Source organism: Megascapheus bottae, chromosome 30 (assembly GCF_031878675.1).
Source record: "Megascapheus bottae isolate mThoBot1 chromosome 30, mThoBot2.hap1, whole genome shotgun sequence".
NCBI classification, from domain to species: Eukaryota; Metazoa; Chordata; class Mammalia; order Rodentia; family Geomyidae; genus Megascapheus; species Megascapheus bottae.
The window spans coordinates 5,729,740-5,756,322 of record NC_143538.1 but is presented as its reverse complement, the minus strand read 5'-3'; the positions used below and the strand labels follow the sequence as shown (position 1 = coordinate 5,756,322).

The following is a 26,583-nucleotide window of genomic DNA, read 5'->3' as shown; positions in this document are numbered from 1 at the left end:
TTATTATGAATGGACACATCATGTTTGTACATATTTCTGGGGCGTAGGATGATACATTTGATACACACATATCCTGAGCATTGATCAAATCCATGCAATTAGCATTTCCACTACCTCCAAAATTTATTATTTCTATGGACTTGGGATCCTCTATTAGGTATTTTAGTACTTACAAATCATAAATCACGGGTTGGCATTACTCTGTGCTATAGAACACTGGAATAACTCCTCCCCTTGTCAAGCCATATGGATCTTTTCATTACTGAGGGTCTGATTTAAATTTAGTTTCTTTAATTAAGTTTTATTTAGATATAAGTCCTTAATTTAAATTGCTGCTGGGAGGAGACCCTATTTTTCAGCACTTAATTTCTGTTCTTTCTCATGTTTGATGTAGCTCTAGCATTCCACTCACGAAATTGGTACAAAGGCCACGTGTGTAGAAAAAGGCACAAAGAGCTGGGAAGGTGACTTAGTGGTAGAGTGCCTGCCTAGCATGCACGAAGCCCTGTATGTGATTCCTCAGGACCACATGAACAGAAAAAGCTGGAAGTGGCGCAGATAAATGTCTATATCAGATACCTGGTTGCAAAATCAAAAACAGTGAGGGGGTAGAATAAACCAAAGGGAGAATTTTAAAAAGTGAAGGAAAAAAGAAATCACTTCACACTATACATTAAAAAACCCTCTTGTTTCTATTTCTTGGAGTTGATTCAAAACCCACCGTACTAGCATTGCAGTTGTATGCTCCTACACAAGTCCTTTAAACTCCATGAGCCCAATCTCCCAACTTAAAAGATGAGATGGTAATGCCTTGGAAGAGAATGCCAGAAATGGGATAGAATGTCTAAGTGGGAAAGAGTATCCATGTTCAAGAAGTAATCTACCCATTACCTGACAAATGTAACTGTGACCCCACTATACATTACCCTAACAACAAAATACAATCAAAATATTCAATATGCTATTGACTGGTAAACACTACTTCCCTTAATAAAAATATTTTTCACTTTGAAAATTAAAAAAAACCCCATAAGATGGGGGTATTCAGAGGAACTGGTCCAGAAGATTCAGAAAGCTTGCTTAAAGCCATCGCCTGGCATGTGAAATAAGCAGGGAAGAATTTGAGTAGGAACTCGCCCAACTAGTGGTTTGATTTGGCACCATACCTATTCTAGACCACAATCCCAGTTGAGAAGAGAGAATGGATCTCATCCAAACAGATTGAATGCCACAAACACTTGTTACTTCTTGTGTTTTGTTTTCCTCCTGGCTGAGTTGGCTTGTATTTCTAGACCCAGTTGGAGTTGTACTCACTGGAGTAAGGCATAATAATAATAATAATAATAATAATAATAATAATATACAAGCAGCCCATGACTGTGGCGGAGTTAACAGTGAAGTGGCTGAGCTCCAGTCACAAAACTGTCCCCTATCTCTCTCCTGTTATATCACCCCACCCCACTGGCTTTTCCTGGAGCCCAGGCTGTGTTGCTAACTGACTCAGAGAGGTGTTTGGCTTTTCCACAGGCTCACCATCAACGCTGAGTGCCAGCTACAGCTGCACAACTTCCCGATGGATGAACATTCTTGTCCGCTCATCTTCTCCAGCTGTGAGTCTGGTGGGGTGTGTGTGAATGCTGTGTGGACACTGGTCCTGTAGTTGGAATGGGGTCACTGCACAGGCAGAGCAATCTGATGAGGGTTTTGGTATTGGCCACCCTGGATTTTTTTTTTACTGTAGACTTTATTTACCTATGTCCTCCCATGGTGGAGGTGACTTTGGGAAAGCATTGGACAACTTAAACATGGAAGAATGCTGAAATTGATGACTGTTCGTGTAGAGAAGACTGTTCATATGAACAAACTGAGCATTTAATTTATAAGTATGCAAGATTCTAGTATAGTGTTTGGGGGCTTTCAGATTTTCACGCTCCTCTAGGTGTATTTGATCCATGAAACTATTGTGTCATTTTACCATTTAATATTTTATGGGTGACTGATATCATAGTTAATGGGTGATCATCTATCAGTTCTTAAAGACAATATCTAATATGAGGTATAAAGGGACCTGTAAAAGGAAATGTCAAATGTATTTGCTTACTTATAAAGATTTCTACATTGCCCAGTGTGGAAATCAATCTGTTGAGCTTACCATTTGCTATGTAAATTTACACTTTAAGTGCATTTTTCTCAGTATCTTTTAAGTTGCTGTCCACAGGAGCTGCCACGTAACAGAGCAGTTTATGAATACCATATATCTTGCTCAATGCCACCCCTTTTGGCATGCTACCCCTTTTGGCAATGCCACCTCTTTTGGCATGGTATTCATCTCACAAACTTATGCATGGCTTCTAAGAACTCAATTAGGTCCGGCTTTCTCTAAAACTGCCGTAATGGACAAATCTGATGAGATCGCAGGCAGATTTTGTTTGTTTTGTAAAATAAGGAATAAACACATTTTGAAATTTATTTTAGCTTAAAAAAAAGAGGTCAGTGTAGGGGTTGACAGATGAATGAAGACAGGTGAGGTAGGTGAGTGCAATCGTAATACTCAGGGTAGATATGTGAAAATGGAAGGAAGTAAATTGAGGGGCTGGGTGAGGTTGGGGGGATGGGAGTGAATGATAAGGATAGAGGTGCATAATACTCACAAACTTAACGTGCTGAACTAAACCCCTTTGTACAACTACTTGAAGACTGTTTTTAGAAACAGTTTTGCAGGTCTCAGGCATTGGTGGCTCACGCCTGTCATCTTAGCTAATCGGGAGGCTGAGATCTGAGGATCTTGATTCAAGGCCAGCCTGAGCAGAAAAGTTCCCGTAAAACTCTTACCGACAATGAACCTTTCCAAAACTGGAGCTGTGGTTCAAATTGTAGAGTGTTAGCCTTGAGTACAGAGAGGCTCAGGGACAGTGCCCAGGACCTGAGTTAAAGCCCCACAATCGACAATAAGTAAATGAATGAATGAATGAATGAATAAATAAATAAATAAATAAAAATTTGCAGCTATTAAAAGAGAGAGAGGGAGAGGGAGGGAGGGAAAGAAGGAAGGAAGTCTCCCTGATTATCTTTTTTTTTTTTTTTTTTTTTTTTTGCCAGTCCTGGGCTTGAGCTCAGGGCCTGAGCACCACTTGTATGTGGTACTGAGGAATCGAACCCGGGTCTTCATGCACGCTAAGCAAGCACTTTAACCACGAGGCCAAACTCCCGGCCCCTCAGTGATTATCTTGACGGAGTAAAAATACATAAACACATTTGTACATAAGGAATAGCTTAATTAGTTCTATGGAAACTCGGATCCTTTGCTAATAGCACAGATGGTCTATGCCCAGTGAACAGACATCAAGAAGGTTTCTGGTGCTTGCTGGGCTTGAGTGCATATCCATTTGGGACCCATGGTTCTCTGTTTATTTACTGTAAGAGTGATTGACCCAGCCAAAATTACCTTGCGCTCAGCTAGTGATTTTGGTATTGCTCACATGTCTACGATTCACCCACTATGGAGTTAGGGCAGCTGACTTCTGTTGTTGCTGCCAACAGATGCACAGGGTGTTGACCCATCTGCCAAATAGGTCTTTTTTTTTTTTTTAATGAGTTCGATGAGTTCTTTTCATAGTTAGGATTTTTCTCTCTTTTTTTCTTTCTTTTTTTTTTTTTTTTTTTTGCTTAATCTCCTATTCAGTTTTGACAGTCTCTGGTTTCCCAACATTTTCAATAGCATCTATTTTGACAGAGTCAGGGAAATGTGTGTCTTACAGGTCAGATTTTTGTAAAAATTCATTGTTTAATGACTTGTTAATATGAGTTCCTGCTTCCTGAAACATTTTTTTGGGGGGGCAAGGCGTTACTGGGGTTTGAACTTGGTATCCTTTGCTTGCCATGTAGATGTTCTACTACACACACACAGCCCTATTTCCTTATAGGTTACATGTTTATTTTCAAATAGAGTCTGGGACTAGCTTGGAGCAGCACAATCTTTCTGATACATGTAGCTGGGATTATAAATTTGTACAATCATTCTTCTTTGTTGAAGCAAGGTTTTAACAATATTATTTATTTATGTATTCATTCATTCATTCACTCACTCATTTATTCTGCACCCAGGCTGGCCTAGACCTGCAGTCTTCCCAATCTCTAGCTCCTGTGTATTGGGATTCCAGGCATGAGCCGCTGTCTCCCAGCCTTCTGGGCTCTTCTCTGGGCATCTCGTTGTGGAACTGATTGAAGAAAGCTTCTACCAAGCATGGCTTGTCCTGCCTCAGCATCATACTCTTCATTTCATTCTCAAAATGTTTGATTCTAATGTATTCATCTAAGTAACACTGAAACACATTGATGGGAGTTTTAAATTCATGATACTGTATTATTCACTCTGCCATGTGAAATGGGTTCTGGCAGTTTGTTACATTTTTGAAACCTATGAGCACTTGATTTCAGGCACTAAAGAATGGTGGATACTGTGGCCAAATGCAACACATACACACACACACACACACACACACACACACATATATATATAACTTATTTTATTATAAATAAATATAAATGATAAATATACATAATATATTATATAATTATATACAGTATAATTATATAAATAAGGAATAATAAAATAAATTATAATAGTATAAATAGATTTCTAAATAGTATGTTTGTATTTAATAATATAAATATAAATGTATACACAGCTGCTTCTCACCGCTGACCACATCCAGCTTTGATAGAATGCAACAAAGATGATTCTTGCTGGAATTGTTTTTTGTTTTTGTTTTCTTTTTTTAAAAGTTAAAACAGGGTCTGAAATTCTGTAGGTAAACTTCCAGGATTAATATATATATATATATAAAACATTAAATATTATCATTGAAACACTTTAAGGTTTAAGTCTGCTGGTCAAATGGAAGACTCCTGTGAGTTGAATTTAGTCCTTGTACTTTCACCATTTCCCTCTGTTTCCATCATTAAGACAGTTTCCTCATATTCACTTCATTTCCAAAAGAGATTCATACTTCTTCTTTTTCTTGTCTTTTTTAATAAAAGAAATCAGCAGCTCTCAAGTGAAATACAGCACAAGCCAAAGATTTAGTTTTAAGATCGGCTGAGACATATTAAGGATTAGGAGCCGGGGGGGAAAAAATCAATGTCCCCCTGTCACTTCACTCAATACAATACTGCCTACAACACTCAACACTGCCTAAAGCATTACCATTTTTAATATGAAATCAATAGGAATCTTATTGGCCTAGTTCAGTAAATAAGGAGGAGACGGTTTCCTGTGACGTCTCAGACTCCTGAGAAGTTGTTCTAGTCATACTGCCACTTTCATGTGCCAGGACCAGTCCATCTGTGGTTGCCATGTGTCAGTGGCCTCAGCAACTACTTACGTCCACTGTGGTGTCAGGAAACACAGCCCGACCCAGACCCGCCATTAGTGCTTAAAACTCTGCTTCATTTAGCATCAGAAATCCTATTCATGGGCCAGGAGTGTGGCCTAGCGGTAGAGTGCTTGCCTAGCATGCACAAAGACCCGGGTTCAATTCCTCAGTACCACATATATAGAAAAAGCCAGAAGTGGTGCTGTGGCTCAAGTGGTAGAGTACTAGCATTGAGGAATGCCCAAGGAAAGTGCTCAGCCCGAGTTCAAGCCCCAGGACTGGCAATAAATAAATAAATAAATAAATAAGAAATGCTCTCCATTCTTCCCTCATTTTTCTCCCTATTTGTGAACATCCCCTCCTTCTTTCCCTCTTTTACTTCCTGTTTCTTCTTTCTCCCTTCCTTCCTTCCTTTCTTCTTCCCTTCTTCCTTTCCTTTCTTCCTCCCTCATTCCCTCCCTCCCTTTCTATCATCCCACTGAGAATCAAACCCAGGCATTCTACATCTCAGAGCCTCCTTTTCTGGATATAAACTCTGTTTCTTTACTCTCTCAGTGCTAGATTTTCCACTCCAGTCAGTTATGAGTCTTGTCTAACATAAATGTACACGTATAGACATATGTATAATCTAAGTCTCACGCACAAACAAAACCTCATGATTTAAGTTGGTCCTAATTGTGTGTGTGTGTGTGTGTGTGTGTGTGTGTGTGTGTGTGTGTGAGGGGGGTGGTCCTGGTGTGTGCATGCTTGTTTCAGGGCTTGAGCTCATGGTCTTTGTACTGTCCCTGAAATTTTTGCTCTATTACTTGAGCCATAGCTTTTTTGGGAGGGTTGCTTAATTAGAAGTAAGAATTAATGAATTAAAGAACTAATGAATTTTGGGGGCCAGGGCTGACTTTGAACTGTGATCCTCAGATCTCAGCCACTTGAGTAGGTAGGATTACAAGCATACGCCACTGGCACCCAGCTGCTCATGTGTCTTTAAAGCACTTGTCAATATATTTGCTTGGAAGATGTACTAAAGGCAGTTTGTCTATAGAATGCTATTCTCCGTGTCACAAAAATTGGCATATTTTCCTATTACTATGTCAGAGACTGTCTACAGTTGTCCCTTAGCATCCACACAGGATGGAATCCAAAACTCACCTTGTCACCCCAGAGTGACACAAGCTATAGGGGCTGAGCTGCTTAATATGAAAGTGCATATTTGCATAGGAATTCTGTGTATCCTGTGGAATCACCTCTAGATTGCAAGTCATAGCAAACACTGTACTCACTTCAATCACCTGAATTCACCTTAGCAACCAGCGGGTGGCCCATGCAAGGTGCTAAGACTTTCTAGAATTTGCACTTGGTTGAACCCCCGGAATGTGGCATCCGTGGATCTGTAATTCACAGATGCATAGAGCCACAGTGTAGTTCATATCTAAATGTGGACTTGGAGAGCCTCGATGCCAAGCAACAACAGTCCCTCCCGCACTGGGGATGGCTCTGAATATGAGCCCTGACTGTTGGCAGGAAAGACACACAGACATCAGCGTGGCTTTCTTGCTTTGCTCCTAAGGTTCTCGAATGCTTTGTAGCCTTCTTAATCCTCGAGTAAGCAGGATGAATGGAGCTTTGGTGTGTGGGTTTTCATTGCCTCTTCATACCCGTCTTTCTTCCCAGCCAGAACAGTGTCATTTTCTTGTCAACACATCCTGGCTAGGTCAAAGGACAATGGGAACCAATCACGAATTTGGCTAAATTTCCTCACTGTGGCATTTTGCAGTCTGAGTTTAAGTTCATTACTATTGAGTTTTATTCAGACCCTGGATTGTTATATTTTGTTTCTGGAGGCAGGGACTGAGCTGAGGCAGACAGGATATCCATATAATATCCATATATATGTATATATATTTATATACTGATGACTATAAGACATAGCAAAGGTTGATTTTCTGTGCAGAGAAACAAACTAAACAAGCTAAGATATATTTGGGTGTTTGGTTGCCACCATTGTGGGAGCTTGAATCACATTCTTGTTTGGCTTTTTTCCCCTCAATGCCATACCTCCATTTACAGCTTTTTTTTTCTTTCTGGTGGTTCATTGGAGACTTTTCTGCCAGGCTGGCTTCCAGCCTTGATCCTCAGATCTGAATGTCCTAAGTAAGTAGGATTACAGCAGTGAGCCTACCAAGACTTATTTCTAGGAACTACTAATCAAGCCCTTCTTCCTGTGAGAGCAGTGTGCTTTGGAGAGCCAAATGTACTTCTTTGTCTATCCTTGTCCATCAGTCTTTGCAGGAGTTCTTAGTAGCCTGGCTCATCTCAGCCACGTTAAACCTCTTCTTTTCTTTGCCTGCCTTGCAAGTGCATAAATAAGGTGGATTATTGACCAGGTGGGACTTCCCAGCATAAAAGACCACCCCTCACCGCCCCCAAGCCTGCTGTTCTGGAAGGAAGGGAAGTAGCACAAGGCTTTTGGAATATCTTTCTCCCTGCTGGAGGAGTTAATCACCAAAACTACATATGCTACTGGCTGCCATCAAACGCTGTGTGTCCTACAGAGAAAAGAGACTTGCTAGAGAAAACTGGACTTCCAAGAAGAGGTTTCTCACCACGTACTCTAATCTGCCCGACACAATGTCTGCCCAAGTCCACAGACCCAAGCTCGGCCTTGAACCTGGAAGCAGCTGGAGGGGAGCTGTGGACGTATTAGGAAGACATGGTAGAGATGGGGGACTTTTTTTTCACATGCCTAATTTTATCACAGCAACGGACTCCTCTTCATCTTAAATCAGAGGACTCCCCTCACCTACTCAAACTATTGAGCAGAAAGGTGAAGGAAATGACAGGGAGGACAGGATGGGAGAGGCTCTGGACACACCCTAAGAGACTCCTACTTGATGTGGCCAAACATGCAGGCATCTGTGAGAACATCAGGCTAATAGAAACAGGAGTGAGGGTGAGGGTGATTTGCACAGATTTTGGTTGGCCTTGGGATTTCCCCAAGGTATTCCGGAAGTGACGTTGGGTCCCATGGACTGGACTGCCCTCTAAGGTGCACACAACGACGACAACTTCACTACGTGCCTTTCAGACTGGATTTGTCTCACTGTTTTGAATAATCTACCCCACAAGGTTAAGTCTGTCTAAGGGAACTGGTAAACTTTGGGTTGCCTCTGAATTAAAGATGGAAGCAGGTGCGTGATTTCTACTGTCTTCTCCATAGAACGAATGACTGGAAGGTACTCAGGGTTTTGTTTTTTTTTTTTTTTTACATCATCAAACATAAACATGGCACCAGTGAGTGGGGTCAGAAAACTCTTCTGTATCTCAAATCTTGCATAAATAAAGTGAACACTGAATGTCAGTGAAGGAGAAGTGGAGCTTTGGCAGTAATCACTGTAATTCTAATCACCAGGGCATCATTTGCTTGATTTACTACTGTAAATTTTCTATTTCTCATGCAACCAAGCCTAAAAAAAAATACTGTATAACTCATGAGGCAGAAAAGTCTCGAGAGAGGATACAAAAGAAATCAGGCTGAGAGAAGATTGCTTTGTTAGGAAGGATCCTTTGCTATATCCTTTATAATTCTGGCACCTATTTTGTATGACATTTGCCTTTATTTGTGTGTGGCAATCCTTTAAATCAGAGTTTCATGCTCTCACAAGGCTGTTTTCTCAGGGCTGGAGCTCTACCGCTTGAGCCACAGCTTTACTTCTGGCTTTTGGATGGCTGGTTGGAGATGAAGAGTCTCTTGAGTTTGATCTGCACAGGCAGCCATGGAAATAGAATCCTCAGATCTCAGCCTCCAGAGAAGCTAGGATTCCAGGTGTGAGCCACAGATGCCAGATGGCGCTTGCCTTTTGCAAACCAGTTTTTAGGAACAGAGAGGTCTTGGTGTAAACTTTGAGGCTGCATACTGGTGATGGGAGGGAGAAACAAGATGCTTGACATGCTGTGCAGACAGTTGAACAGATTTGGAGAGCCTGAAAGACATTTTACTAGATTAGTGGCCCGGGCCAGAGCCCTCTTGTGTATTTACATTGTACTTCAGCTTTTTGTTTTGTTTTTCAGGGTACTTTTGCAGAGATAATGTGATTAATGTGATGGAAATATGATGATAGTCAAGATTTCTTTTTTTTTTTGCCAGTCCTGGGCTTGGGTTCAGGGCCTGAGCACTGTCCTTGGGTTTTCTCAAGGCTAGAGCTCTACCACTTGAGCCTCAGCACCACTTCCGGCTTTTTTCTATGTATGTGGTGCTGAGGAATCGAACCCGGGTCTTCATGCATGCTAGGCAAGCACTCTGCCACTAGGTCAAATTCCTGGCCCCTCTTTTTTATTTTTAATGGGAAAACAATGCTATTTTGCTTTTCTGGTTATTTTTCTTGTTTTTCCATTTTCTTGCTTTCTTTTTTGACCCATATCAAGACTTAATAATAAGCAATATTTGGAGAAGTAAATATAAAAACTGTCTAGCTACTTTGTGTGTTTTTGTTGTGGTAGGTGACGGCATATAACGCCATTAGTTTGCTAGAATTTTACAAAACTTTAAAAAATAAACATGGAGCCAAGTGTCAGTGGCTCACACCTGTAATCCTAGTTACTCAGGAGGATGAAATACGGGGATCAAAGTTCAAAGCCAGCTTAGGCAGAACAGTCTATGAGAACTTTGTCTTCAATCAGTGTAGCAAAAGGTGGAAGTGGAGCTGTGGCGAAAGTGATAGAGCACCAAACTTGAACAAAAGAAACTGAGGGACAATGCCCAGTCCCTTCGGTCAAACCCCAGAATCAGCTACATAAAGAAATATACAGATATGGAGCTAGGTACCAGTAGCTCACATCTGTAATCCTAGCTATTAAAAAAAACTGAGATCTGAGGATCACAGTTTGAAGCCAAGCAGGGGAGGAAAGTCTGTGAGACTCTTACCTCCAATTATCCATGCCTAAAAAACCTGACGGAAAACAACAAATAAGCTGTTAATGGAGCTAGAACTCAAGTGGTAGAGTGCTCGAATGGTAGAGTGTTTTGGCTTTTTTCTTTTTTGCTTTGAGCAAAAAAAAAAATCAACTCAGGGACACTTCCCAGGCCTTGAATTCAAGCCCTAGGACTTGTACATCAATTAATTAATTAACCATGGAACCAATTTGAATATCTGGGAGCCTGGGTTGGCAGCCCATAACTGTAATAGGACCAACTCAGGAGCTTAGCACTGGAAACACCCCGAGTTCTCTTTCCTAGAGCACACACATAGGTGCCTTGCAATCCCTGCCCAGAGGCTCTGTGGGATTTTGTTTTTGTTTTTGTTTTCCTTCAACACCTTTCGGAAACTAAACCAGCGAGGCCACCTGTCAATACCATTGGGGATTGAGGACCATGCTGGGGTTTGATTGGAGCAGAATGCTGACGAGGAATGTAGAAAATACACAGCCCACACATCCCGACAGAGGCTCTTTATTCATGGTTATTCTTGGTTATTATTATTTCTATTATCAGAAGAGGCCAATTGGAGCTCAAACTGAAACTCGGGCTGGGAGACACGGATAGATTTTGCTGAGGCATAACTCTGCTCCGGGACACTTATTTTGAGTGAAAATTTTAAAAATATTGGCACTTTGTTTTGTTTCCCCTCTCTGGCAACTCGTATCTGGGAGCCATGCTGGAGCTACGGAAATGAGCTAGGCGATGTCAGCGCGGTGGCTGTGAAGCTGGAGATGACTGAGAAAAGTTGGCGGCTTTTCTGAATTTTAAGAGGCAAGATTCTATTCTCCCGAGGTGATTAATTTGAGGGAGGAAAAAAGAAGGAGTAAATGCCAGTCAGTCAATCTCAGCTTCAGTGTGTCTGCATGTCACCACAACTGGGTTTTAAGGATCTCAAAACCATACCCTACTATCCTATCTGCTGCTTTCTTCTATCAGTCCATATTATCACTTTCTGCCTCTGAAAAGCATCATACAGTTTGATCAGCATTAGCATGGTGTATCTTCCTATATTTTATTAGTGTTAGCATGAAGAATCTTTCTCTCATCGCTTCCATTTTGATGAGCCTTCAGGTTTAGAATTATGTTCTTACTGACAACATATAATGAAGACTATTTTATTTTTGTTTGATTATGTGTTTATTTTTATTTTTATTTTGCCAGTCCTGAGGATTGAACTCAGAGCCTGAATGCTGTCCTTGAGCTTTTATCCTCCATTTGCAGCTTTTCTGGTGGTTAACTGGAGATAAGCATCTGAAGGGCTTTCTGGCTGACTTCAAATCCCCAATCCTCAGATTGCAGCATCTGGACTATTGGCACGAGCCACTGGCAATCTGCTAGGACTGTTTTCATTTATTCATTTATTTATTTTATGGTGTTGGGGCTTGAACTCAAGGCCTTAAGCTGTTGCGTGGCTTTAAAAACAAATCTTTCTATCCATCTGCCTATCTATCCATCAATCCATCTATATCTATCTTTCTATCCATCCATCTCTCTGTGTGTGTGTGTGTGTATGTATGTATGTATGTATGTATGTATCTATCTATCTATCTATCTATCTATCTATCTATCTATCTATCTATCTATCTATCTCACTGATGGTACTCTACCACTTGAGCTCTGCCTCCAGTACTGACTTGCTCCTGGTTCACTGGAGATAACTGTCTTAGCTCAGGCAGGCTTTGAACCTCCATTTTCATAGCTTAGCTTCCTGAGGAGCTCCTGGCAGGGCACAAGGAATGTGAACTGTGAACGTAGCACTCTGTGGTTCAGGAGAAACTGCCAGGGCTCCAGCCCTCTCAGCAGCTGATGTACCCATGTTACCAGGACAGGAAGGTCAAAGAAGGTCATCCTGCTACCCATCATGCAGTGCTAGACTCTAGGAGGAACCCAGAGCATCTCAGATCGACAGGTGCGTTGCATCAACGTACCAGCGTGAGAACGATGGAAATGAGTAAACCAAATCGTTGTTCCTGCTGGGCTATGGAAGCCATAACCTAATCGGGAAGACTGCCTGTCAACACCTCTGGATTATAAATGGCTCTTTTTCATACACTAAGTCGATGTTTTCAAGGAAGTTTGGTCGTGTTGCTCTTGGGGGATGTATGAAGCACGTCTTTGGTGGATTTCTAAATGTCCCACTCAGGAGGTGCTTAGTAGATATTTACTCTGTGTAGGAGGCTGTCTTAGGAAAACCATTTGCATTAATAGCTCGGGAAGATATAACCCGTGCAATGCCTCATTTGGGAGAATGCTATTTGACTTAGCAGGTGGTTAGTTAATTAGGAGAATCTTAACGCTGTTACCCATCCAGCCATACAGCCACAAGTCTCAAAGTCATATTCCAAAGAAAAGGTAACAAGACAAGAGTTTAAAAATAGGATGTAGCTGAAGTATATCCAGGGCAAGCTGTATGGATCTGGGACCACCAGAGGCTAAACAATCTAGTTATGGGATTTTGTTGTGATAGCCTAGACAGAGGTCAGGGCAATGAATGTTGAAACGCACCAAATGGGCGTGGGAATGTTCAGTTAATTCTAGATGTTTCTCAGAGTCAGGCCAGCAATACAGAGGCTATAGCTTAGTGGATGATATATAGCCTCCAGCTTGTATAAATAAAATAATATTATAAAATAATCCCCAAGAGATTGGAGCATACATGTGACAAATATCAGGTTCAACTTTTAAAAAATTTATTTTACTTCTCTTTAATATCCTTAAGTCATTGTACAAAGGGATCTCAATTCAACACCTCAATTTATGGGAACAATGCATCTGAGTGATGTATTTCCAAAGAAACAGGGGAGTGCTGGGTCTTCAGACCTTCAAATAAACTATTATGATCTGTTCCACAAAAGCATGGAGCCTCCTGAATTTTACTTCACAGTTTGCTTGGTTTATAACAAGAAGTATACTGTAATTCTTGTTCTTGTTTCTCAGCTGTTGAGATTTATACCTTTCATTTCCTAGCCTTTTCCATAATTGGCTGATTTTGATTTTCTGCAGTTTGAGTATATCTCAGTGGTGTTTTTAATTTCATCTTATATTAGTCTTTGTTTATTTTAAGTCTTGTGTTCTTCTAAAGTTCTTGTATTGTAAATTTTTTTGGTCTTTCTTCAATTTTGACATGTTCTTAATCATTATTGTAGCACCTCAACTATTTCTTCTACTTTTTTCTCCTCCTTTCTGATACTTTAATTATGTGTGTGTTATACTATGCATTGCAATTATTCCTCAGCTCTTGGATGTCCCACTCTGTTTTATTCTTTCCCTATTTATCTGAGAAATTTGAATTAGTCTCCTTCAGAGCTACCAGTTCTTCCATTGACTTTCACGAGTGTACTCATGAGCCTATGAAGACATTGTTCATTTTTGTTGCTGTACTGTGTTTATGTTGTTTCTGTTTAATTATCTCCCACTATTCCCAGAACTCAGCTTTACATTATCCCCTTGTTTTGGCACAATACCTTTTTCTTCCATTGGAACTCCTAGCATTCTAATCACAGCTGTTTACATTTTTTGGAGAATTCTAATATCTATAATATTTGTAAATATAGCTCAAATGACTGCTTTACCTCTGAAGACTGCTTTTGTTCACTTCTTTGATTAACTGTTTTGTCCTCTGGCAGGCCTTATAGGTTAAAAAAAAAGTATTTATTTTTAGTTGGCAAATAGTAGTTATTTATATTTATGAGGTACACTGTGATGTTTTGATCTAGTATGAATTGCAGAGTCAATCAAGCTAATTAACAAATCCATCATCTTGTCAACCTAATCTTTTCCTCTATACCTGGAACAGTTAAATCCCATTCTTGCAGCAATTTTAAATATATGCGTCGCATAGTTGAAAACTAAGCAAGTTCTATTGGCTATATTAGTAGATAGTTCATACCCAAATGCATAGATTTTTTTGTATGAAAATATGCATTTATGTGTGTAACGCTGTAGGCTTTAGTGTCGGAGGTTAAAAATACCTCAGGTATCCTCCTGTTCCCCTCCCTTTCTGAGCTGGGCTTTCTCTGAGCACTCCTTGGAGACAGTCTGCACCTTAGAGCTTTCTCTGCTTTAATCTACTTTATTAGACTGGAGCCCTTCTTTTGTGGTGTGGTAAAGAGTGGGCAGTGGGGAGTTTTCTGGAATCAAGAAATTACATTGGTCCATCGGTATCCACAAGAGGTAAGTTCTAGCTTCCTGGAGGATAGCAAAAACCCTGGAAGCTCAACACCCTGTCTATAAAATGCAGCATTTGCATAACCTCCCCTCTCCTCCACCCCCATATTCTCCCACACACTTTCAGTCATCTCTTGCTCGCATCTGATACACTCAAAACACCGGGTACCATGTAAATTGTATGGAAATCATTTTGGTTTGTTGTTGTTGTTATTTTTTACTTGGTTGTTTGCAGTCCTGGAACTTTAACTCAGGGCCTGGGCACTGTCCCTGAGCTGCTTTTGTTTGCTCAAGGCTAGTGATCTGCCACATGAGCTATAGCACCACTTCTGGCTTCTTCTATGTATGTGGTACTGATGGAATGGAACCCAGGGTTTCAGGCATACTAGACAAGCACTCTACCACTAGCCATGTATCCCCAGCCCCCTCATTTTGATTTCTAAGCATACATTAATGATATAGTGGGCACATTCCACTGTTGCTTTCCCTTCTCACATGAATGGTGTATCCTGATCATTTCCCCTTTCTCTCCCTTTTTGTCTTACCCCCTTCCCAAAACAACTTCAACAAGTTTCCTTGTTCCGTTTCCATCGTTGTCAATCATTTCTTTGGCCCTTATTCAACCTCTTTCATCCTCTTTGGGAAGCCCAGCCTCCCCTGCTCCTTCCCCATCCCTTTGGTAAGGCAGGAAGGCTGGAACTGGAAGGGGAGGCCAAGGCCCTGACAAAACTCCTTCCCCATTGTATTAGATCTCTGTTAATGATGAATGTTCTAGGAATATTTCTTAATCTCCTCTTGCCTGAGAAAGCAAGGGGGCTTCATGTGGATTCTTGCTTGGAATATTTTCAGGGTTCCTGGAAGTAAAGCCTATGACTATACTAGAGAGATTCCCTATAAAGTTTCTCCCCATCATTCATGCCAGTTCCAACTTAGCTTCCAAAAGCCTCTAGCAGCAACTCCTTCCATTTTCCCCACTTTGCTCAAGACACCTGCGCTCTGACTCCAGATCCATGGGTCTTTACCGGACTCCCTGTCCTGATCCGTCACTTCAGAGTTCAAGGTGGTTGTTTCCCTGCAATCTCAGGACTGATCTAAGCCAATAACCGACCTTCAGCCAGCCCAGCTTCTCCTATGATAAAAATGGACAGCTGACAATGTCCAATCTGCTTTCAAGTTGGAGCTGACCTTGGAAAAGCCTTTCATATGTATTTCAATTGCAGTTAATATATGCCAATTAGAAAAATTGAGGGGAGATGCCAAACTCATACTGGTGCTAGGCTTTTTGATTTCCCAGCTTCCAGAGCTCCAGGCCTGTATCTTTTATAAAACATTCAGTCCATTATAGCAACAGAAAGTAGACTAAGTCAGACAGATGTGTCAGTGAGCCATCAATTAATTGCCAAATGAATTGTAGAAACTCACTCCTCACTTCCCTTGGCTCCGGGAGTCTAGAAGAAGGGCTCTCTCTGCTAAGCATTTCAGTTCCACCAGGCTGTAGCTAGAAGTGGCACTGCAGATAATGGACCTAGGAGAAGGAAGATCCCCAGGCCTGATCTGGAGCATGCACAGAGATGAGCAGTCAGCCATATGCGATGAGGTGGACAGAAGGCCCTGACAAGAGTGTTTTTGTGTCCTGGTCTTGCTTCAGCAGCTGACATGCAGCTCTCTCTAGGCCGCTGCAGCCCCACTCTGGAGAGCACTTTGATTTTCTGTATCTCAGATTCTCTGAAGACTGTCAGAGAGTGGCATTGCTGACCCACTAGCTGACATAATCTCCATCTCTCTGTTAGCCTTTGTCATGCAGAGACAGCTGGATAGAGACAGCTGGAGCCCCACTCACTTTCACTCATGTATCTGGAGAGGTATTGCTAGTTCTTTTCTTTCCTATACCTTTAGCCAAACTATGATTTTAAAAAAAGACTCAGGGAATCCTATGGAATATAAAGCTCAGATAAAGCGAACACATCGACCACTTTGCAGTCAGTACTAGCTGAAGGGCAGTGATGGCTCACATCTGTAATCCTCGCTAGTTTGGAGTCTAAGATCTTAGGATTGCAGTTAAAAGCCAGCTCAGGAAGGAAAGTCCTTGAGACTATTATTTCCAATTAAGCATCAGAAAACCAGAAGTGGTGCTGTGGTTCAAAGTAGTAGAGTGCAAAAGCCTTATGTGCAAAAGCTCAGGGGCAGCACCCCTTGAGTTAGAGCCCCATGTCCCCCCAGAATCAAAAAACAAAACAAACCCCTCCCAAAATCCACAATTGAAGGAATTGCTCAAGTGGTAGAGCGCTAGCCATGAATGGAAAAGCTAAGGGAGAATGAAAGTCCTTGAGTTTGAGGCCCCAGTACTGGCACAAGATTAAATAAAACAACACAAAACTCATTCAATAAGCATTTGGTATCTGTGTTATCTTGTTATACATTAATTGATGACCAGGAGACATTGCAAAGGCGGAAAGAGCTTGATGTTGTGTTGAATCCACACATTTCCCATGTGACGTCTAACCAGCCATCCATATGTTTCTTCTTCTGTTTCCCTCTCTCCTTTTAAATATAACTCCATCTTCGCTGAGCTTAGGCAGGCATTCTTCCTCCCCTTCTGTCTGCTCCCTGTCTCCTTGCAGATGTCTGAATCCACTTTGTTCTCATCAAGTGCCCACCTGGCCCTGGGGCTAGAGAAATCATTGTGTGAATCCTGGCACTTGCCTCCTGCTGTTTCCTGTTCTGTCATTAACAAAACTGTCAGAGTGCTTGTCCATTGCTGTAATGATTGGTTCACTAACAAGCACCAGCCACCTCCTTCGTTATGGCCTCCAACCCTTCTCTGCTTCCTGTCCAACCTTTCTTTGGGGTCCTGGGAGGCTCAGCCAAGAGATAAATCTATGCTCCACATATCTCCACTCCAGTGAGAGATCGTGTATCAGGCCATACTGGTGGGATGACATGGCATCTTTTACCCCTAATGTCAGCATTGCCCATGCAGGATGCAGCCCCAGTGATGCGAGGAAGTCCTATAGGAGGTATAAGACATGCACTTCCGCAGTTCGATTACCCAGGATTCCTAGAGCCTGCACAATCATTTCTAACTAGAGCACCTTCCAATGAGAAAGCATGGCTGATAACTCTAAGAAGACAGCGATCAATGCTCAGCTGTGCTGTGCCAGGAGCCTCTAGGGAGTTTCGTCCATCAACAAGCAGAGTCTGTCTCTGCTGGCTTAGCTTAGCTTATCTCTGACTTAAAAGCTGTTACCTTGTGACTGCTGGGAGGGAGGCCATACATGGGCCATCTCCTGCATGTAAATAAGCAACATCATGAGAAGAGCAAAGATAAAAGATACTGAGTATACAACTGCATGGCTAAAAAATAAGAATATAGTATCACGGTATACACAGGCAAAAAGGATCTCAGCCTACTTCTCTTTAAAGAAAGGCTGCAGGTGGATATTTGGGACATGAAAAGATTACTGACTCCATTAGTCATCAGGGAAAAGTTAAAAGGAAAAATCTCACGCCTATAATTCTAGCTATTCATAATGCTGAGATCTGAAAATCCCAGTTCAAAGTCAGCCTAGCCAGAAAAGTCTGCATAAAGACTCTTCCACTGATCAGAAAAAAAAAAAAAACTTGTGGCTCAAGTGGTGAAACACCAGCCTTGATGGGAAAAAAACCAAGTGACTGCATAAGGTCCTGAGTTTAAGCCCAGTACCGGCGCTCTCTCTGTCTCTGTCTCTCTCTGTCTCTGTCTCTGTCTCTGTCTCTGTCTCTCTCTCTCTCTCTCTCTCTCTCTCTCTCTCTCTCTCTCACACACACACACACACACACACACACACACACACACACACACACGCACACACCTGAAAGTCCAGTTTGTATGTGTATGACCAAAGAGCAAGAGAATTACAGGTCAGCATGTAGGCAGTCCTGTTGGTTTGTAGGAAGGTATTCTGTTGGTTTGAGCTCCCCTGTTGAGGGACAGAAGTTCAGGGACAGCTTCTGTCTGGATCCTGGACACTTGTAGATACCACTGCACTGAGATTTTGCTTGAGGGTGAGGGCAAAGCCAGGAAGGGCCCAAGGCTAGGGGTGGGGGCCAGGAGAAGACATGGCTCATCCCAGAGCTACAGTGGCCCCTTCTGGTTATGGGCCTGCACTGCAGGCTATCTTTCTGCACAGAGAGGTGAACTCCCCTCTGCTGCCCCTATCCAGGGGTCTCTGAGGCCATTTGGACCAACCCAAACTAGGAGACAGACAAGACAGACAGAAAGACAGACAGAGGAACAAACAGACAGGGAAACAGAGGAAGGGAAAAGAGGAGAGGGAGACAGAAAGAAACAGCAAGACAGAGGAAGGGAGGAGAAAAGGAAGTGGAGGGAGAGGAAGGGGGAATAGTGGTATTTGTGGGCAGGGGAAAGACACCACAGCCCGCTTTGTTTAAAATGCTGTATCTTTAAGATGCACTTTTAACATTGTTTATTGCCATACTTCCCTCTCAGACTTTTTTCCCTTTTTCTTTTTGGCAGTGCATTCGAGTGTAATCAGATTTTACTATTCTTCCCAATGGCCCATAACCAAAACTTCATTTAATGAGAAGAGATATATTTATTCAGGGTTATTATTTTTAATTTTTTGCAAGTCAACAAATTAAACATAAAACCAAGTTAGAATAAACAATACCATTGTACATCAGCCAGATATTCTTATAAATGCTGATTTGAAGCTGAGAAAACAATCATTTGCAATCTATTCCCCTGGGCTGAAGACATAATAAGACATAAAACAACAGGAGACATAAAAATACAAAGGACAGTATCTTGATGCTGGAGTATGGGTGGGCAGCCATACATTGTATTTCTGGATGCCTAATAGATGATACCTTTCATTTTCATTCATCTACTTCTGAAGCCAAATCCAGACTATGCTTTTCTGTAGCAGAGATTCAAAGCGGAAGCTTACATAAACCAGAGAAGTTATGCCAAGCTGGTCAGCACATCTTTGTCAAAGCTTAAGGCTCTCCAATGCACTTCTTCTATGCATGGTATTGTTTTGTGTTGTGTTGTGTTTTCGTCTGTCATGGGGCTTGATCTCCGGGCCTGGGTGCTGTCCCTCGGCTCTTTCTGGAGGAACATGATTTTCCTGGGTGAACTTCCTTCGAATTGACTTGGACAAGTATACAATGAGCAAGCCACTGGTCTTTTCTTTATTTGTTACTCTGGCGAGCCCCCTGGCAGGACAAGACAGCAGCCGAAACCTCCAGGTTGAAAGGAAAGGCATATGGGGATGTCCCAGGAACAGGCCAAAGCATGCTATCCTGCAGGCCTCACCAGGCCTCTGTCCTCACTTGGTTTCTGTCACTCTAGATAGAGCTGTGAGCTAGGAGTGGCCATTTTCTTCTACATCAGCTGATGAGGAAGAGCAGCTACCGAGAGGAAGAAGGGTCTGCTTCACGATGGGTGCTGCCTGGGACAAAACAGATGGCTTCATTCAGGGAAGGCCAAGAGGCAGATGATCATTATTTTTCATGGGCTGCCGTCCCATCTGGATGAGTCGGGAAGACTCTAGTGGTTGACTTCAGGGATGACTGAAAATACCTATGATGTGCGTGAGAAAGGGCAGAATCTGCATACTAATCACAAAGGCAGGCAAATGAGATGAGATTCTTTTCTCTAGAGATATTATGGGCAAAAGCTCTCCAAGGCTGCAAGTGTGGTGTAAGTCATTGCTAAAGCAATGAGCCAAGATGGACCAGTTTCTACATCTGGAGTTTACAGCTGGCAGGGACAGAGGAGAATGAAAAAGCTGGGATGGTGCTTGTGAATTTTTTTTTTGTTTGTAACTTAACCAAGGATATTATTTTGTGATGGTACCGTGACCCCAGAATCACCTGGGAAACCAGAAAAAGGAGGTGGTAAGGAAATAAAAATGATAGCATTTAAAAAAGTATGCCAAGCCAGGTGCTATAGCACATGCCTGTAATCCTAATCTGAGGCTGAGCTCTGAGAATCGCAGTTCAAAGCCAGGTCCTACAGGAAAGTCCTTGACACTCTTATCTCCAATTAACCAGCAAAAAATAAAAATTAAATTAAAATAAAAAATAAAACCAAAAGTCAACCTGTTGCTCAAAAAGAGTATTAGCCTTGAGCAGAAACCAACCAACCAACCAACAAACAAAAAATGGTCAGGGATAGCACCCAGGCCTTGAGTTCAAACCCCAGGACTGAACAATTGGAGAGACCCACCTTTTCCAGGCCCAGGCCTGTATTATATTTATCCCCACTGTAAAGCTATTCTATTCCAAGATAAAAAAAAAACCATCATTCTGCAAAGAATATATCTCTGATCGCATTTAGCTTGACAGTATCATGGTATGTGCATGAAATTATACAAAAAAAGTATTTGTGCACAATATCCTAAGTAAACCTTTGGGAAATCAAATTTCTCAATCCTAGCTATTCAGAAAGATGGCATCTGAGGACTGGGGTTTGAAGCCAGCCTGAGCACAAAAGTCCCTAGGACTGTTATCTCCAATTAACCAGCAAAAAGCTAGAGATGGAAATGTGGATTAAGCAGTAGAGCACGAGGGTTGAGTGGGAAAAGAACAAGCCAGGAGCTGGGAGTTTGGCCTAGTGGTAGAGTGCTTGTCTAGCATGCACAAAGCCCTGGGTTCACATATACAGAAAAAAGCTGGAAGTGGCACTGTGGCTCAACTGGTAGAGTATCAGCCTTGAGAAGGCCCAAGGACAGTGCTCAGGCCCCAGGACTGGCAAAATAAAAATAACAGAACCAAATAATGGCAAGCAGGGGTACAAGGTCCTGAGATTAAGCCTCAGAACTGGCAGGAAAGGAAGGGAAGGGAAGGAGAAGAGGAAGGGAAAAAAAAAAGGAAGTGAAAAAAAAGGAGAGGGAATGGGAGAGGAGGGGAGGAGAGAAACCAGATTTTCTGTCATTGTACTCATCTTACATCATGAAAAGCTACTCCTGGTTTTATGAAAGTTAACTGACTTGCTACCACCCAGGCTGTGTGGCTGTGGCTCTCTGGGCACTGATAACACCATTTTGTATGGTAAAGTGGGTTTCTGTGTGTCTTGAGGCAGCTATAATTTGGCTGTAATGGGTGACCAGGATGCAGTGATGTTTCCTAGACAACGGGCAGTTCCGTGTGGGAGGAATAATTGTCCTTTGAAGACATGGTCCATGGGGAACATGGAGATAGGATTATAAATATCATCTGGAAAATCACGCCCTGATTCAGATAAAAAAAAAAAAACAAACGCTGTGGGGATAGGGAGTGTAGGTTAGTGGGCAAGGAAGTGTTTAGCGAGTACAAGGCCTTGGCTCCAATTCCACAAAAGAAATTACACATCTTTTCCCTGCTCTAAATATACATTACGTCCACATTTCCCCCACTCCCATAGAAGATTCATCTTCAGTCACCCACAAAGGGAAGGCAGGATGTCTTGCAGAACAATCTCTTAGCTTCCATAGAGTAGTACTAGCTTGGAGAAAAATCTGTTCTCTCTTAGCCAGCATGCTTACCAATCTACTCCAGAACAGTCATAGCTGATATAAGTAACCCAGCTGCCAGGCTAGTGTAAATGAAAATCAAATACTACATGCAAGACTAAGATCCACAGCCAGTTCCCATCTTACACAGAACACTGCTGCTTCTTATTCCGTGTGAATTAGTATATTTTGGGTCTGTGTGTGCTGGAAGTGGAGTTTGAACTCTGGGCCTCTCAGCCCTCTTTTGCTTTTTCACTAAAAGTTGGTGTTCTACCACTTGAACACCGCCTCCCTATTTACTTTTCTGTGGTTAATTGAAGATAAGAAGTCTCCTGAATTTGTTGGACTAGGCTAGTTTGATTCATGAGCCTCAGATCTCAACCTTCTGAGTAGCCAAGATTAGAGGAGTGAGCCACTTTTTTTTTTTGCCATTTTAGTTTCAGTGAATTTCATGATGACAAGTAAAATACAAGATCAGGATAAACAACAATGCATACCTTATTCTCACATTTGCCAGTGTTAATATTTTAACCATACTTACTTAACTCTCCCCTACCTTTCCCTACAGTTTTACACAGACATACACACATAGAAAACTTTTTGTTTTCTGACCCACTTGAAATCATGTTGAACATATTTTGTGTTTTACACTTTACTCCTAAATATATTTTAATTATTTTATTTCATTTTCTGATGGTCCAGGGCTTAAACTCAGGGTCTGGGCCCTGACCCTGAGTTTTTTTTTTTTTTTTTACTCAAGTTTGGCATTCTTTCACTTGAGCCTCAGCTATATTTCTAGACTTTTTGGTAATTAATTGATAAAAACAGTCTCATGACCTTTCCTACCTGGGTTGGCTTCAAACCATGATCTTCAGATCTCAGCCTCCTGAGTAGCTAAGATTACAACCATGAGCAACAGACACCCAGCTATTTATTTTTTAAATAAAAAGGAAAATTCTTTTGTATCATCAGAGTACATTGAAAATAGTCAGGAAATTACATTAAACACGAAACCATTACCTAACCTCTAGGTGTTATTTAATGCTCATTATTTGTCCTGATAGTGATCTTTATAGCTTAGGAGTCATTGCCACAGGCACACACTGCACACATACACACAAACTTTCTATTCTTTCCAGCCCAACACCCACTGTAAATGATCATCAGTATTCTGGGTGTTCTCTTTGGCATCATTTAATGGGGGTTGGGTTGTTTTGTTTCAGTGTTTTGAACTGACAATATGGTGGGTAGACCAGTTATCTTATACTAAAATAGTAATATCTTATTCTTATGGTAACTTTTGGCAGGAACACTGCAGAGTAGACCCTAGCAGTAGCTGGCATCAGTACCTGGGACAAAATGCTGCTGGTTTTGCCAACTTGTAAAGGCAGATCACCAAGAATCAGGGTTACTAAACCTCGTAATGAGTCACCTATCAGTAGCTGCTTCAAAATGAGGTAATGCAGCGACTTTGCCTAATAATTGCACATGATTCTAGCAATTGCTTTAGCACACATGACGGAAACCTTCAACTGGGATGACAGGACACAGAAGAAAACCTTTGGAGACTGTGCATGGAGGCCCATGCTTGTAATTCTTGCTACTCATGAGGATGAGATCTGAGGCTTGTGGTTCAAGGTCAACGTACGCATGAAAGTTTGTAAGATTCTTATCTCCAATGAATCATCAAAAAGCCCAAACTGGAATGTGGCTCAAGTAGTAGAGCACCAGCCTTGAGAAACAAAAAAGCCAAATGAGAACACGGGGCCATGAATTCAAGTCCCAGTACCAGCACACACACTCATGCAATCCTTACAGATGTGGATACTGACAAAGTCCCCTTGATACTCTTCTAAAATCCTGAGGATTCCAAAGGAGAGATACCCACTCTGTTCTTTCTTCTTCAGGTATGCAATGAAACCATTCATTCAAATCCTAAGTACAGTGTGTAGAATTGCCTATGGAGATTGCTTTCTGTTTTAGTAGACTATTCAATCTTCAGCTCTTGTGAAACCAAGCCATTCTTCAAATATGCTTTGAGTGGAATTTACCAACAAATGTACTGAAAATACTAGACCTTGACGAAAGTAAATATTTATTGGCAGATCTACTTAATATATCAGTTTCTCAATTTCCACTTCATTATGCCTGCCTAGGACGTATTGAAGTCTCTCAGCCTTGTCAATCATGATGATTAAATTGAGCACCAAGCATCAGAAGTATTTGTAAGAGGAAAATAATACAATGCAAAGATTGCCAGAAAAATCTGGGTGCTGATGGCTCACACCTGTTATCAGAGCTACTAGGGAGGTTGAGCTTTGAGGTTCAAGGTTTGAAGCCAGCCTGATTAAGAAAGTCCATGACACTTTTATCTACAATTAGCAGAAAGCTCAAAGTGGAGTGGTGGGTAAGGTGAGAGAGTGCTAGCCTTAAGCAAAAGAAGCTAAGAGACAGCACCCAAGCACTGAGTTCAAACCTTAGGACTAGCACCAAAAAGAAAAAAAAAAAAGAAGTAAGAAAAAAATTGCCAAGAAAAAATTGCAGATTCTCTAACCAGCTGAACATTTAGCCTGGTCATACAGCCTGGAGTGAATGTGTTACAGGTTTTCTTTGCTTTGTGTTACTGACATTCAAGGAGTATTGTGAGATGCGTTGAACAGACATATACACTGCATGATGACAGCTATCAAAAGGATGATCACATCATTATTTTTTGCCCATCTTACATGTTTTGCTCTTTTATAAGATCCAGTAACATCCATCAGTTACAGTTACTTTAGTTTTCATGCCTATAATTTAAATATCTATGTCATATCTTCTCTAGTTCTGATGCGAGTTTGCCCCCCTGCAGTGTAATTTTTTTCTTGTTATTTGTATACCTTGTGATTTCTTTTTTTGTTGCTGTTGTTGAAAGCAGATATGTCATGAGATCATAGGACTCGAGTTAAATAGGTCTACATGTTAACATTTGGTTTAATCTGGCCAGGAGCTGGGCTGTGTTTATTGTTCATTGTAGTGTGGATGCCAAATGCCTCAGACTTCTGCTATGGCCTTGTTTTATAACCCCCTTGACTCATAGTTTCCCTAATTAATTACTGCTCCTGAGAGAAAGTCTGTTTCTTGTCATAAGATTTATCCCACTGCTACTATACATGACTCAATAATATATGACATGACATGCATGACATGTATATTATAAAATATTATTAAAAATAAACATGTATGTGTGTGTGTGCATGCCACAATGTGAGCAGATCAGGTTTTCATATCATTTCCCAGCAACCTCAGTATTTTTGAGGCACTGGGTCTGCACTGGACCGTTCACAAACGTTGGTTTTCCTCCTCACTTCCTTTCTCTCCTTGGTGTCCATGTTTCTAGTGGTTTTAATGAAGGTGAGGTCCACTCAACTATATTCATACATCATCTTAGTGGCTCGGAATGACCACAGATGTCTGGCATAAGGGAAAGCCCTTCCTCCAGCTAGCATAAGGCTCTACTCATGACCTTATCATAATGAGTTGCTATGGAGAATATTGTGGGCATATTCATAACAAGGTTCCTGTGATTCCCTCAGCCTGCCTCTCCCTACTGCTTTATCTTGTGAGGTCTTTGAAATTCATCAAAACATTGGGTCCTCTAATACTGTGCCTATAAGATTCCAACCCTTACTATAGTTCAGACATATCCCCTAGCACTCCATCAAATTTATTGTGTCGAGTGCCGGCTATGACAAGGCTCCAGCAGATTCTGTTTTAGGTAATGTGAGCTCAGGTATGTCCCCTTTGGAAGTACCTGTCTTGCAGGAAATTAGGATGCAAATTTACAGCATGACTTCAACTTTCTAGTAGATTGCAAAGAAGAATGAGTCCTTCATTCGGTCTCTTGTGTTTTCTATTCGATGGACCAGAGTCCATTTTTTAAAAAATTTTGTTATCAAGGTGATGTATAGAGGGGTTATAGTTACATTCGTAACGTAGTGAGGACATTACTTCTTGAACATTGTTACCCTTTCCCATACAAATTCTTTGATAGATGTAAGAGCCAACACTTAATATTCTAATGGAAAGTCATCTTGGCCTGAGCTTCTTTGTGCTCACAGCTTGTGCTCTACCATTTGAGCCTCAGCAGCACTTCTGGCTTTTTCTGAGTAGTTTACTGGAGGTAAGAAACTCATGAAATTTCCTGCCCTAGCTGACTTCGAATCATGTTCCTCATATTTCAGCCTCCTGGGTAGCTAGGATTACCCACAAGAACCACTGGTACCCTGCCCTTGTTCTTATTTTTGGAACATTCTTTTAATTGTACAACTTTACAGGTTTGCTATGATAAGTCAATGCATACCTTTAATGAGAAAAAGAGACATTGCTATGATAATGTACTTCCAAAATAATCTGTTTCAAATGTGACAAAAATTCAGGCAAAGTTAATTTTGAGTGAAAGCATCAGAATTATTTAAATTTAGATGAATACAAATTACATTTTTCTGAGTAGATGAGATCTTTGCCTTTCCCTCAAGTGTCTCTAATTGTGAAATGTGTTATTCTGGTCAACAACAAAGGCAAAATGAACAGG

The 26,583-nt window shown here is 41.3% G+C and overlaps 1 protein-coding gene and 1 long non-coding RNA gene across 7 annotated transcripts in view; one reads left to right on the top strand and one right to left on the bottom strand.

Annotated features, from left to right (window-relative positions):
• The window catches only part of Gabrg3 (gamma-aminobutyric acid type A receptor subunit gamma3), a 226,897-nt gene that overhangs the window by 133,090 nt on the left and 67,224 nt on the right, over positions 1–26,583 (top strand). For all 4 annotated transcript variants that reach the window (XM_090321811.1, XM_090321809.1, XM_090321810.1 and 1 more), the window contains exon 5: positions 1,528–1,610. In XM_090321811.1, coding sequence (XP_090177937.1) covers positions 1,528–1,610 — 83 coding nt within the window. The remainder of the gene's footprint in view (positions 1–1,527; positions 1,611–26,583) is intronic.
• Positions 1–26,583, bottom strand: part of LOC150044217 (uncharacterized) — a 69,562-nt gene that overhangs the window by 29,648 nt on the left and 13,331 nt on the right. The window contains exon 3 of one of the 3 annotated variants that reach the window (XR_016533224.1): positions 8,970–9,352. The exons of 1 other annotated variant lie outside the window; for it this stretch is intronic. This is a non-coding gene — a long non-coding RNA (uncharacterized LOC150044217). Of the gene's footprint in view, positions 1–8,969; positions 9,353–19,441; positions 19,968–26,583 lie in introns of those variants that run through there. One more of the 3 variants, XR_016533226.1, reaches the window with a different exon arrangement.